This window comes from Prionailurus viverrinus, chromosome A2 (assembly GCF_022837055.1).
Source record: "Prionailurus viverrinus isolate Anna chromosome A2, UM_Priviv_1.0, whole genome shotgun sequence".
In the NCBI taxonomy this organism is placed as follows: Eukaryota; Metazoa; Chordata; class Mammalia; order Carnivora; family Felidae; genus Prionailurus; species Prionailurus viverrinus.
In genome coordinates, this window is record NC_062562.1 from 157,898,056 (window position 1) to 157,912,913 (window position 14,858).

Genomic DNA, 14,858 nt, shown 5'->3' on the forward strand with positions numbered 1-14,858 from the left:
TGGCATTTTCTCAGCAGGTTGATTAGAAGTTTGCATTGTTCTCAGTTTATGGGTTTTTGTTGTTGTTTGTGGGTAAGACCAACCAGATACCTGTAATATTTAGGTAAGAGATGCTTTATTTTAATTTTTAAGTGTTGTTTTAAATACTTTCCTGGACAAACCTAGCACTGTTTCACTTTCTGGGTTAGGATATTGAGAGCTCAGTCACTGATTGTGTATCACCAGAGTGGGGCAAAACTAGAAACAGATTCTTTCCTTGCTGAGTGGCTCGCTCGGCTCCCCTCTGATGGGGTGTGGCATGATAGTCCAGGGTGAATTCTGAATACAGCTCTGTTTTGGGAAGAGTATATCCTTAGACCTGAGTGTGTAGAAAGTACATGTTTGAGGTCCCGGATGCTTGACTTGCGGGCCAGCCATTTGCCACCACTGCAAGGCCAAGGGCGTGGAGGCATGCCGAGGGGTGTTCACGTGCCGCACGCACCGTCTAGTCCTGCTTTTCAGGGTTTGTGGGGAGAGTTTCTGTGACTTTGGCCCCAAGTCCCTTGTGAATTCCCCACCCTACTGAGCTGGGTTGGGCCCAGGCATGTGTGAGTCACAGGGGTGACCTTTGCACCTCTGGCCTAAAGCCCATTTGATCCTTTGGGCACAGTGAATTTTGTAGATTACAGCTCCCTCCTCCCATCCCTTTTGCAGAAAAGCTTAGACATGTAGTTGTAGATTTTAGAAGGAAATATACTTTCTTGGCCTAAATTTTGTGCACTGCTGTGACTTCTGATTTCATCTTCCTTTCTAATTCATATATGCTGGTATATCTTTTTAATTTATTTTTTCCATTTAGTTTTCCAGTGGGTGTATTTGTAAATTGTAATTCAGATTTTTAGAAGAAGTCAGGGACCAAAAATCGAGTCCAGGGATACAGTCCATTTCCCAGTTCCTCAAAAGATAGTGGTGCAGATTGGGGTCTCCCTACCAGCTCCCTTATAAACACGCATATGCTATGCCAGAGCGCCCACTCCAAGGTCCACGGGCTTCCGAGTGAGGCCTCTTATGACAAAGCTGCGTGCTAAAGTTTTGATTCAGAACTCCTCATCAGAACTCGACTCAGAGCAGCTTTCATCTCGTTGTTCCGTAGACTGTAGATGAGCGGATTCAACATGGGGGTCATCACAGCATAAAAGAGCATCACCACCTTGTCCTGCTCGGCTGAGGCTGTGGAGTGGGGCTGCATGTAGGTGACCAGGGCCATCCCGTAAGACATGGAGACCACGGTGAGGTGGGAGGCACAGGTCCCGAAGGCCTTGCGGCGTCCCCCAGTGGAGCGGATCCGCAGGATGGCTGCCACGATGTAGGTATAGGACAGTGAGACGAGGCAGCATGGCACCAGCAGCACCACCACGCTGGAGGCCAGTATGACCACCTGGTTGAGGGTGATGTCCACGCAGGCCAGGCGGACGAGTGCCAGCGTCTCACAGGCCACATGGTTCAGCACATGGTGCCCACAGGTAGGCAGACGCATGGTGACCACCGTCTCCACTGTAGAATTCACCAGGCCTACAAGCCAAGAGACAGCTGCCAGGCCTGTGCAGCACCTCGGGCTCATCACTGCCACGTAGCGCAGGGGGTCACAGACAGCCACGTAGCGGTCATAGGCCATAGCGGCCAGCAGCAGGAACTCGGTACCCCCCAGGGCCAGTGAGAAGAAGAGCTGAGTCCCACATTGGGTGAAGGAGATGGTCTTCTTCTCCAGGAGGAAGTGCACCAGCATCTGGGGGACCCCACTAGAGGTGTAGCAGATGTCCACCACTGAGAGGTTGCAGAGGAAGAAGTACATGGGCAGGTGCAGCCGCGCATCCAGCCCGATCAGGAGGATGATGAGCCCGTTGCCCAGCAGGGTCAGCAGATAGGCGGCCGCAAACAGGACAAAGAGTCCAGCCTGGGTCTGCCTGTCGCTGGAGAGCCCCAGGAGGACAAACTCACTTTCCCAGGTCAGGTTGTCCCTCCTCATGGAGCAGGGGGGCTGGGCTGCTGGGAGAGGAGCAGAGTCAGAGAGGGCAAGTAAAGGTCAGACTTTAGGAGTCAGGGATTAAGCCATGAGCCAGGACTTGAGCCGCAGTAGGGACACCTACCCTCCTGTTCCCTTAACCTAGGTGCTTAGGGAGAATGCAGTGAAAGAGCCGGAGGAAGGGGCACCTGGGTTCTCAACTAGACTGTGAGGTTCTCAGGGTTAAAGTCCCTATTCTGATCATCCTTTTGTGGCTAGGATCCAGCACAGTTACAGTTACATAGGAAATCAGTCACTGTAGAAGGAAAGATAGAGGAAAAAAAGTGGAGAAAGGGTAGAAGGAAAGACAAAAACGAATGTAAAAGAAAAAGAAAAACCAAGGAAGAAAAGTTTGGAAATCGGAAAAGGAGGAAAGAAAGTGGAAGATACGGAGGAGAGCAAGATGTGGTTTTAAGCCACAGCCTCTGTGTGTGCCAAGGACCTGTGCTGGACACCAGACACCTGTCTGTGAGCAAGACTGAAGCAGGAATCCTGCTTTCTTGGTTCTTATAACTTAATCAGGGACACCAAGATTAAATTAATAATTACAAAAATTAATTATAATTGTGCTAAGTGCTTTGAAGAAGAACAAGGTTACTGGTTGGTAAATTAAATTTGTGGCTGTAATTAAATTACCACTGATTATGTCTTCTCAATAATGTGCAATTTACATAGTAAGTTGCAGACATTTATTTAGATGTTCAAGTAAATGATTAACAAAATAATGTAATGAAGGCCTTTGGAAACCAATGATACATATTACTGCTGATACAGACTGACTGAAGTCCACTGAATCTTTTGGGAGGAATGAATTCTCCTTTCTCAGCTAAGATTGTGGTGGATTTTCTCCCTTCCAATGTGCTGACTGGCCCCGTGTAAAAACAGATTTAAATGTAATCTGAAGGTGTATTTCCTGTTCTTAAAATAGTTAAGAAATCAATTAACTCAGTTATTAAAAATACTTATTGAGTATATGGAGTACTATGTTTTCAACCACCTTCCGGCATATAATGCCTTTCAACGTTAGGAATTTGTGTTTAGAAAATCAGCAGTGCAAACAGAATCAAATAAGAAACTTTGAAATTGGATCTTGGTAAAATCCGTGACAATCAAACAAGACAACTAAACAGAGGACAAAAGGAATACATCAGTGTTCAGAAAACCAGCTTGGAGCCACAGAATCAAATATAATAGAGCTGAAAGTCATAATCCAATTGAGATGTCCTCTGGCTGGAGACCGTGGCCCGCGAGAGAGCAGGGAACCAGGGTGGAGCAGGCCTCCCTCGCCTTCCCTTCAGCCCTGGTCCCAGAGTGGCTGGAAGGCATCACTGTCGAAACTAAAAATAGAAACTGACTTTAGATTCTCAGGGTTGGTGACCTGGTTGTAGAGCCAGAGGATGGTGGCTGGGTTCTGAGCACCACCCCAGGGAGCCTGTGGCTGCCCACCAAGCTGGGTCCTTGTATCAGCAGAGGAGGTAACTCTGCTCTGATATATGATCTGTAGGCTGCCAGGCATCCAGAATTCTCCCCTTCAGAGTCACTGTCATGGATCCAGATTCCCTTCGGAAGAACCCTGTTCCTATATAAGAAAATGAAGCATGTAAGAAGTGAAGGAACCATAGAGATCATGGATTCCATCCATTTCATTTTATGGACAAGGAAGCCAAGGAACAGGAGTAAGGTGGTCGGTCCAGGTATCAGATTTACCTGGGAACCACGCTGGAACCAGATTTAAGTCTACACTGCACATTCTCAGCTCTCCCTGAGCCAGGGAGTGAGGGGTCGGAAGGAAGTTGTGGAAGGCAATGGACTAGGAAGGGAGGCACCTGAGGAATCTTAGATGGGAGGCCCAGGACAGCTCTCTTGCCATGTAGAGAAATACTGTGTAGTGAGTGTGAAAAGCTTTGAATGAGAAATCAAGGGATCCAAGTTCTAGTTTGCCTCTTCCATTAGCTTGCTGTGTGCCCTGGGCAAGTTACTTGACCTCCCTGAGCCTCAGTTTCTTCATTTGAAATGTGGGACAAATAATAATGCCTATTTCACAATATCTTGAGTAAGATCAAATGAAGAAATTAACGTGAATGCGCTTTGTAAAGGACTAAATAAACATAACTGGCTGTTGTTATTACACTCAGCAAGTCCGTTTCACCAAAGCAAATTCTGCCCAAGTGATACGAGGACAAAAAACAATATGAATATGTGCTATAGAGGCCAGAAAGTTAACAGAATATAAATAAACATAAATCCCATTGTAATAAATCCTATTGCCTAAATATTACATAACTTACTGAAGACCCTGCTTCAGTAAGCGAAAAATTAAGGTCAAGGGTTTGTCTATACCTAGTGGGTAGTACTATGCTCTATGTGCCGGATGAGCTCAATACCTTTTTTTCTTCCAATAAAATTTTGATGCTGCTTTTATTTGTTTATTTATTTAAATTAAAAATTTATTTATTTTTGAGAGAGAGAGAGAGAGAGAGGCAGAGACGGAGTGCAAGCGGGGGAGTGGCAGAGAGAGAGGGAGAGACAGAATCCAAATCAGGCTCCAGGCTCTGAGCCATCAGCACAGAGCCTTGACGTGGGGGTCAAACCCATGAGCTGTGAAATCATGACCTGAGCTGAAGTCAGATGCTTAACTGACTGAGCCACCCAGGTGCCCCTTTGATTCTATTTTTAGATGGTGATAAACTTTTTTTTTTATTAATAGATGGTCTTGTTCTCAGCTTTTTGGGATTAGAGAATTTCATTCCACTTTGCTTGACTTAGTGAACATTTACTGAGCACTGAGTAGTGCCTGTTCTGGTGACAGGTGCTGGGGTAACAGGATATATAATACAGCCCTGTCCCCCTCTCTAAGAACTCAGCCTGGCAGAAGGATAGAGAGGGTGAATTATCATGACTTTTACTAGAGTTTTCAAAGGAAGCTACCAAGTCAGGTAAGTGGAGACAGAGTCAGACTAAGTAACCAGGCAGATATGTAGAAATAATAAAGTAGAAGCGAAGAAGCAACCAGTGCATTTGCTTCTTGAAAAAGTAGATGCAGTTTAAGGTGCACATAGTAAGGAGACTTCTTGGGTGTCAACCTGTATCAATAAACCATCTAAATAACCTTATAAACCACTACCTTTAGAAAAAAAAATTTGTTTTAATGCTTATTCATTATGGAGAGACAGAGAAAGACAGAGCTCGAGCATGGGAGGGGCAGAGAGAGGGGGAGACAAAGAATCCAAAGCAGGCTCTAGGCTCTGAGCTGTCACAGAGCCTGACGCAGGCCTTGAACTCACAAACTGCAAGATCATGACCTGAGCCGAAGTCGGACGCTTAACCAACTGAGCCACCCAGGTACCCTGTAAGCCACTACCTTTTTGAGCCATAGTTTCTTCATCCGCAGAATGAGCAAATTAGGTAGACACCAAGATTTCTCCAGCTCTAAAGATCTGCAGTAAGTGAATAAATATAAGCTATAGTTTGAAGCAATATAAGAGGGAAAAAGAAATTCTTCAGTCTTGAAGAAGAAATGCATAGTAGCTTGTGAGACTATGGACACTAAGATATGATCAGTTACTGGGTTTGGGGATCAAAGCATTCGTATTGCACGTAACTATTTGGGGAGGTGCCACTAAATGAGATCAGCTTGACTTAAAAACCAGAAATTAAGGAAATAGTGAAGGAGCCACACAGAAATGGGAGAACCACTTGGGTTGTCAGGGCTTCTTTCCACAGTCGGGCCCAGGTAATTCCTAGAGTGGGATGACCCTTAACAAACCTACCTTAGTTCCCCTAAGGATTATGCTTCTTAATGCTTGAGAATATTCACCTTCCTCTTAAAAAAAGAAAAGATAAGCTTATGTGTATGTTTGGTTCTTATAGTAATTGAGCTCTGCCCTTCTGCATTCCTTCGTATGTCCAATATAATGCAAACGTCTTGAGGCCAAGAAAAGAGATTGATCCCTTTTGACCTCTACTCTTCAGTGTTTTCAGTGTATGTCTATCTACTGAGCACTTCAGTTTATACTGTTGCTTAGGTGACTGACCAAGACTGAGGACTCTATTGAGAGGCTTGAAAGCAATGGTTGTATTATCTAGGTCATGGGAAGAATCCTCCATTGGCTCAATCCTCCATGGAAAGAGCCTCCAACTATAATAGTGAGAAAAACACAGGGGAGGATGCCAGGGCTGTCCCGGCTGCTCCCAGGAATTTGGGCTCTGTTCTCTCCTTCTCTTACCCTTCCCTGTGGGGGACTCACCGAGGCTGCTGTGTGCTCATCTCCTGCATGGAATTCCTTTTGGGTGACGAAGTGACACGTTTCTCAGGAAGTCCTTGAAACAGTTGTCCGTCCTGTTCTGGGGGGGTGGAGGTTTTACTCTGTCAGCCTCAGCTACTAACTTTTCAGAACCTAAGAATCCCCAGAGGGCAATTACTTGCTTTTGGTGTGTTCCTTTATTCATCTCCGTCCCCAGCTACTTCCCTGCAACCACAGCTCCCCACTCTTCCCAGTTCCCGATGGGATAAGCAATCTGAAAACATTTTATCTCCACTTTTAATTGTCCTTGTAGTTCCCACACTGATGAGCCCTTCTCGGATTTTCGGGTCTTTCACTGCCCTTCAAGTATATGGCATTGTTGGGGACTTTTGGCTGGAGTCAAGAGATAGGAATATTCACTTTGAGTTGTTGGAAAGGGATTGCGATTAATTGGGAAAGAGAAGAGGAACTGTAGTTTCAGAGTCTGAGCTCCTTTCTAAGTGAAGGAGACGGTGCATCTTCTCTCCTCTTCCCACACAGCTGGTTTTAGTGACCAGGGAATGGTAAGATACAGAGTAAAGCCATCCTGTCTGTGGCCTGGAAGCAACTGAGAAATCTCAAGTTCACAGTCATGAAAATATTTCTGTAGACTCCTTAGTGATCTCCAGTATCACATTTCTGTTGAGTTGGGTTTCCTTTGCATATTCTCATACCAGAAGTTTTTCTGGCTTTCACTAAGCTTGATCTCCTGGTTCTGAATAGTCTTCCACAAAGTTTTAATCTCCCTACTGGACTTCCTTAGAAGGAGCAGAGAAAATAATGGGTCAGGATGGGGTTTTATTCCCAGTACATAACTGTTTCTACAGTAATAGAACATAGGTCTTTGGTAAGATGGGAAGAAAAAACAGAGATGTTATTAGCAAGTAAGTCATTAGAATTTGTCTATAATAGTTGATAATATCAATAAGAAAAAGGTTTAAGTAGCTTGAAGAGTTTGTCACTCTAATGACAATGGGCCAATGGGGGACAGTAGTTTTACTTCGTGTTCTTCCCTTAGTTCATCCCTGCTCCTTCCATGGCACAGCACAGCTCAAGACACAGAGGACCTGTGGCTATCCTAACCTCAAGGTCCATTGAAAGCAAAACCTGATCCGACCCTCTGGGTGAGAGTTGTGGCCTCAAGTTGAGGAGGCTGGCGGGGGTAGAAAGATGTCCGAAGGCACCCTGATGGAGAAGAGAAAGAGTGACACCTGACTGGTAGGCTTTGGGATGCATATCAAAGGTAGACTTAGTGCGGTCTGACGTAGGTGACCCAACTATAAAGGAAAAGAACTTAGGGGTACCACCTTCGAGACAACATAGTATGTGATCATCTAATGAAAATATCTGTTTTCTGGTGAAAAAGAAATGCATCTTTCCTGTTTTTCTGAACCCAGATGATATGTAACTGGATGAAAAAATTAGATTGGAAAATTGTAGGTTTGGTATGATTCTACATTGCATAAAATAACATGCATACAGTTGGATGTATATAAATATAGAAACATAGAAAACTGGATGGGGGGTGCCTGGGTGGCTCAGTTGATTGAGTGTCCGACTCTTGATTTTGGCTCAGGTCATGATCTCATGATTTGTGAGACTGAGCCCTGTGTCAGGCTCTGTGCTGAGTGTGAAGCCTGCTTGGGATTCTCTCTCTCCCTCTCTGTCTCCCTCCCCTACTTGTTCTCCCCCCCTCCTCTCCCCCCCTCTTTTTCTCTCTCAAAATAAATAAACATTAAAAAAAGAACTGGAAGGATATTAAAAAATATCAATAGGTTGTTTTGGTAATAGGTTTATAGGTATTTTTGTTCATCTATATTTTGAAAAATGTCTAAAATAAACATATTTTTCTAATAAGAATCTCAGTGACATTTGGAAATTATTATTAGATGTAGCCTATTGAGATAGGAATGCTGGGAAATCAACTCACTGGCTCAGGTCTAGCACTACTGAATGGCCTTTGAGTAACAGGGGTAGGTGTTAGGGTAGAAGGAAGATATTACTGTAATTCTGTGTCAGGAAAGTAGATATAATGACAGGTTTTATGTCATTGAGACCATGAAGGGTAGATCTGTAAATATCCTATGGTGGTAGATGCTCTGGACTAGGACAGGACAGTTGTTTTTTTGCTCTAGCTTTAGTATAAATGGCTCTGTGACTTTGGACATGTCATTTGTTTTTTATTTTTTTATGTTTATTTTATTTAAAAAATTTTTTTAATATTTACTTTTGAGAGACAGAGACAGAGTATGAGCAGGGGAGGGGCAGAGAGAGAGGAGACTCAGAATCTGAAGCAGGCTCCAGGCTCTGAGCTGTTAGCATGGAGCCCGACGCGGGACTCGAGCTCACAAACCGTGAGATCATGACCTGAGCCGAAGTCAGATGCTTAACCCACTGAGCCACCCAGGTGCTCTTATTTATTTTTTATTTTTATTTTTAGTAGGCTTCGTACCCAGTGTGGAGCCCGATGCAGGACTTGAACTCATGACCCTGAGTTCAAGACCTGAACTGAAATCAAGAGTCAGACGCTCAACTGACTGAGCCACCCAGGCACCTCTGGACATGTCATTTAAATTCCCTGGATTTCAGTTTTGTGATTTGTGAAAAGAGATTGGGTTCGACCTCCAAGGATCCTGCAGTTCTGGAAGTCTCTTTACTAGTGTGGACATTACAGTATTCTGCTTGCATCTTAGATACGGAGGTCTGAGACTGGAGTCAGAGGATTATGGGTTCCAAACTGTGGTCTTGAGGAGCTAGGAGTAGTTCTCTCCTTTGAGCCTGATCCACACCAGGAATTTCATTGACCAAATCAATATTTTATGCACTGTTTAGATCCCTGGCCCTTGGAGATGATTCACTTCCTGCATTGTCTGTCCAGCCCCAGACCTGCTACTTGTCAGATCTTTCTCTTCACTCTTTTGGAATCGTACCACCCCCACCCGCCCCCCTCCCCTCTGCTTCTCTACCCTCATATCTCCTTGCCATAAGACTTTCCTGTTGCTATGAATAGTTTATTCACCTCTGAACTACTATATCTGGTTCTCAGTTATACACATTTCCCATTCAATTCTTTCCACTCAGAGGGGTTTGTTTTGTTTTATTTTGTTTTGTGTGTTTGTTTTTACCAGAATTAGCTTTCCCCCACCTTTCCCCAGTGAAATGTCAAGAGGCACTTTGACAGGAAGCAGGTTACCCAGGCTGATGACTACTATACTTGACCACAGGTTCAGTAGCCTTGGACACAGCTTATCACTAATCAGTTCTGCCATGACAGGGTCTGAATACTGCTCTGCTTCCTACCTCTACACACTAGGAAACATTTTTAAGTGGTATTTCAGTGCTTTGGTCTTCTTCCTGTGCTTAATCAAGTATGTGACTTGGGGGAAACCAATTAGGTGGCGGTAGTGAGGATGAGAAAGAAAGGTTTGGCAACTAATATTTAATGAGTACTAAACACTTTACAAGAATCTATCTCCTTGAAAATTTGTGTAATTTCCTTATTATGTGTTGATATTGGACAGGTACAGTACAGCCTTTTTTTAGAAAAGAAGTCTTCTCCTAATAGATTGCTGGCACACACATGGAGTCCAGAACAATCTTTACTTCAAGATCAACTTGCCTGTCTGATGGAGTAACAGATTTAAACACATTGTTCATGGGTGTTCGTTCAGTGAGAATGTAGCTTCCTTGTTTTCAGTAATGATCTTCCTAAGTCTGCATCCTGGTGGGTAGTATGGAAGGTGGGGGGAAAGCAAACAATATAACATGCCAATTAAAAATATCTTACTTTCCGGGGAATCTGGGTGGCTCAGGTGGTTGAGCATCTGACTTTGGCTCAGGTCATGATCTCGTGGTTCATGAGTTTGAGCCCCACGTTGGGCTCTGTGCTGACAGCTCGGAGCATGGAGCCTGCTTCAGATTCTGTGTCTCCCTTTCTCTCAAAAATACGTAAACATTAAAGTAACCTTTAAAAAAATCTTAGTTTCCTACAGCATAAACAGTCTCTTTTGACGTAAAATAATCTTTCCAAGTAAATATTTAATTAGTTCAGAATTCTCCCTTTGATCAGAATGGTTTCTTTCTTTCTCTCCTTTTCTGGAGGTGACCTCTGTGTATAAGAGGAAACCTGGTACCAGGGGAGACACGGCGGGGCTTGGGGTGGAGGCTATAGACTCACTCCTGTCTCATGCTGGTTCTGGTGCTGGTCTCTGCGGTCGGGTAGCTACTCTCCTCTGCGCATATGTACGTGGCCTTTCTTTGAGAGTCTAGACCTTGCCCGCGGCATCCGCTGTTGAAGTCTGTGGCTGAGGGACTCATGGACTGCTTGTTGCCTTGGCATTGTCAGGGCTCAGTGGCAGTCCTTTTGTTGAAATGCTCCTGCTTCAGGCTTTTCTGATGTGATCACCCCAAACACACACATACACACACGCACACACACACACCATCTCCAAGAACTGACTGGTTCCTTTTGGGGTCCTGACTTAGGAAGTTTACTTTGTGGTCCCTTTTCTCCAAAAAGCTGATCCTCCCTTGGCAGGTAGTCTGGTTCTGCACCAGGCACGCAGAAAGGTGGGGCGTACATGCTGCATCGTAGGGGCTCTTCCACTGCTGCTCTGCGGTCCCTTGACCTTCTTGGAGTTTCTGGGCCACCGTGAACAATCTGTCATTTGGAATTAATAAAGATAACACTATATTAGTCTAATACTCCCGAAGTATTCTCTTATGCTATTTTTCACATAGTGCCCATCTTTCATGGGGAGTCAGGTATCTCTTCCTTTCTCTGTTCAGCTGATCACACCTGCCCCCAGTGGACCGGTTAGACCTTTATTTTCAACTCCATTAGTTTCCATTGAGGAAATTCTCCCAGCCTCTCTCACCGTGGGCTCTTTTAGTCTCTGTGCTCCATATACATCCCAGCCCTGATCTAGCATTCAGTTTCTTCTTCTTGGCCTTTGGCCTGGGTTGCCAGTCAGTCTGTTGCATTCTACTCCTCCATGGATACAACTGAGTAGGGCTGTGGACCATATGGGTCCTGGGGGTGGAGGAATTAGCCACGACAGGTCTGACTGCAGGACTAAGCAGCAGTGTGACAATCAGATTGTGGGCACTAAACCTAAGGTATGTGAAATACTTTGCTAAAGGAGCCTGTTTGATTTTTCTGGAGTGGCCCTTCTCAGTTCCCCTAGCCTGGTGTGCGGTTGGCCTTAAGTGGGCCTGGGTATTGCCATGTCCTAGGGAATGAGGGAGGGAAACATTAATATGTCACATTCAGGTAGGCACAGATTTGGCCAGAGCTGGACAATTGGTAAAAAATCAGTGGAGATGAAAATCAATATATGTCTGATGTCAAATCTTAGGCTCTTTTCACTAGACCATGCTTCCTCCACCATTCCTCCCTTTCTGAATGACGTGGTTGCAGATGAAAGAATGTGGAGGTTTCCTGATGCTCTGACATTCTGAAATTCTCTACAGAGAAATTAGCAGAAGGGGAAGCAGTATCTTTCTGCTTCAGGGTCTTTCCCATTTCCCAATTAAGCAGAAACAATGTCTCTTAATATCAAAAAGAACAGAGAAAAGGGTTCTGACTGCGTGTTTCCTGCTACTCTTAGATATATAGTTGCTTCCTGGCCTTTGTACAAGGAAGCTGACTTGCTTTTTGTTTCCCTCTGGAGTCTTCTGGCTCACTTCCATGCCTAAACATTTGCCTCAGTTTTGCCCTAACATTTTGGATTCTGTGGCAAGCTAAATAATGGCCCCCACTTATATCCACATCCTAATCCCTGGAGAATATGAATTTTACCTTCTATGGTAGAAGGGACTTTGTGGATATGATTAAGTTAAGAATTGGGAGATGGAGAGATTATCTTGGATGGTCCCAGGTGTGCCCAACGTTGACACTAGCAGGGGGGAGGCAGGAAGATCTTTCTGAAGCAGAAAAGGATGTGTTGATAGAAGCAAGAATTTGCGGTGATGTGAGGAAAGTCACAAGTCAAGGAATGCAGGTAGCCACTAAAAGCTAAAAAAGGCAAGAAGAAGGGTTCCCTTCTGAAGCCTCTAGAAGGAACAAGCCCTCCCAACACCTCGACCTGAGCCCAGTAAAATTGATTTTGGGCTTCTGACATCCAGAATTGTGAGAATCAGTTTGCGTTGCTGTAAACCAGCAAATTTGTGGTAATTTATTACAGCAGCAGTGGGAAACTTAGGCAGATTCTAATCTCTTCCCTCCCTCTCCATCCCCAGGTTCCCCTGGCATTAATTCACAATTAATAATGTTTCTGCCTTGTTCTCCATACCTTGCCTTGCCTTCTGGCCTCTAAACTTCTTCCTCTCCATTCCTGTCTCTCAGACTGTGGACTCTTGTTTTTAGAATTTTCTGATCATCCACTCTCCCAACAGATAGTACAAATGAGAAACTCAGCTTTCCTCAGAATAGGTGATTCTGATGGCAGCTTTGAGTTCCATGACGAGGGATGCCTCTCGCCTGCTCGGTTTAGAGGGGCCTCCCATGTGGTGAGTGTGGAGTGTGGGCCTGTCTGTGCTGAGCTTCTTGCCTCCCTTGGCCCTGAGCTGGGTTGGTTCTGGACACAAGACCCAACACCCAAGGACTTACTGATGGTCCAGGTCCCGGGGCCATTTTACACCATGATAGCTACTTTTGAAGACCAGGGGATCTTCATCCCTAATCACCCCCGCCTGTTTCTCCAAAGGCTCTGCAGCTTGGATAAAACGCCAGAAAAATGGACTCCATCTCAGTTTTGTCTTTGTGTGAACAATCAGATCAGTGCTTTACGTCCATATCTTCCAAGGTGAAGGGCTTGCTTACTTTGCAGAGTTTTCAAAGAGAGTTTCTAAAATCAATTGGTGGCTCTTGTCCCACCCCCCAGCCCAGTATGAAGGGGTTGAAATTGAAGAGGAGGGAGAAGAGATCGGAGAAAAGAATTTTTTTGGAGAGAGCTGGTAATGAGTGTTTGTCGTCCCTCACCTCCATGTGTAAGGGATGGGGCGGGGGGGGGGGGGTTCCCTCCACCTGAAGCCATTCATTGTCTTTGACCAGTCAGTTTGTACCCTTTGAGTTTGGGAAGCTACAGACTGGCAAGAGGAAAGGCTGCTAGAGAAGCTGGAGAAGGCAGAGGAGAGAGGGAAGAGGGCTACAGGGCAGTAAGTGGAATTTCTTCTGAAGGTACAGCAGAGACTCTCAAGTGTTTCTTGTTGACCAGACGTGAGCTCCATGGAAGTGAGCTGGCCAGTGTCAGTTTGACTCTTTCCCAAGAGAGTACTTGGAGGGGAAATGTGACCCTAACAGAGGGGTAGACCCTCAGATACCCAGAGGTTGAGGGACCTCAACGGCAGATACCCAGAGGTTGAGGAAACTGTATGCAGTTGGTCGGTGGGGGGGTGGGGGAGGGGGAGGGGGTTGGTTGCTGGGAGGAGCAGAAGCTTTGTCTACATCAAGGGAGCTGCAGTGAGCCCGGCTGGAGAATCTCCAAGGAAACTGTGAAGTGCTTCTCAGTTGCAGCCAGCTTTGGGAATCTGCTCTCAAACGGCACCATTGCTGGTCAGCAAAGACATTTCTGCCCCCTACCTGTGTCATCCCCTGCTCCCACCCAGGAAAAGTCAGGAGTGGTCTAGTGGAGGCCAGGCTGGGGACAGAGGTGAGGAAGAAGGCCAGAGAAGAGTGAAGAAGCCCACCTTCCTAACGTAGACTTCTGAGTTAAGGGGAGAAGTGTTGACTTGGAATAAGGTTCACAGTTTTATTTTACATTGGACTGGCTACTTAAAAAAAAATACTTTTATTTTTATTAAACATTTTTTTAATGTTTATTTTTATCTTTGACAGAGAGGGACAGAGCGTGAGCAGGGGAGGGGCAGAGAGAGAGGGAGGCACAGAATCGAAGAAGGTTCAGGCTCTGAGCTGTCAGCACAGTGCCTGACACGGGGCTGGAACTCACGAACCATGAGACCATGACCTGAGCCGAAGTCAGACGCTCAACCGACTGAGCCATCCAGGCGCCCCTATTTTTATTTTTATTTTTTAGAGAGAGCACACTCAAGCACAGGGGAGGGGTAGAAGGAGAGGGAAAGAGAGAGGGGGGAGAGGAGAGAATGTGCTGTGAGCACAGAGGCTGACATAGAACTCGATCCCAAACCCCAAGATCATGACCTGAGCTGAAATCTGAGAGTCGGACTCTCAACCAACTGAGCCACCTAGGAGCCCCTGGACTGGTTACTTTTAATACTGAAATGATAATGTTTTGGGGACTGGAAGTGACTGGAAACCTTTGTATTTTCCAGGAGGAACCAGGGCATTTATGCTCCATGTTAAAGATTTAGTCCAGGGGTGGGGGAATCTCCACAGTGCAGGTTTGAGAGTATGGGGGTCAGAAGGAATAAAGTTTGTTTCAGCTAATATCCTGAGAATTCAGGATGTTCAATGAGCCAGTTCTTCTTAATTTCCAGAACATGATAGACTTGAGATCTGGTGATCTGAAGCCTGGAATCTCGTCTTGGCCATGACCTTTTCCCAAGATTTTCAA

The 14,858-nt window shown here is 45.3% G+C and overlaps 1 protein-coding gene across 1 annotated transcript; it reads right to left on the minus strand.

The window, feature by feature from the left end:
• Nucleotides 1-1,063: 1,063 nt before the first annotated feature.
• LOC125154559 (olfactory receptor 2F1-like) lies at nt 1,064-2,005 on the minus strand. The gene has a single exon (XM_047839015.1). It carries the CDS (start codon nt 2,003-2,005, stop codon nt 1,064-1,066), a length of 942 nt encoding a protein of 313 aa, XP_047694971.1.
• Nucleotides 2,006-14,858: the final 12,853 nt, after the last annotated feature.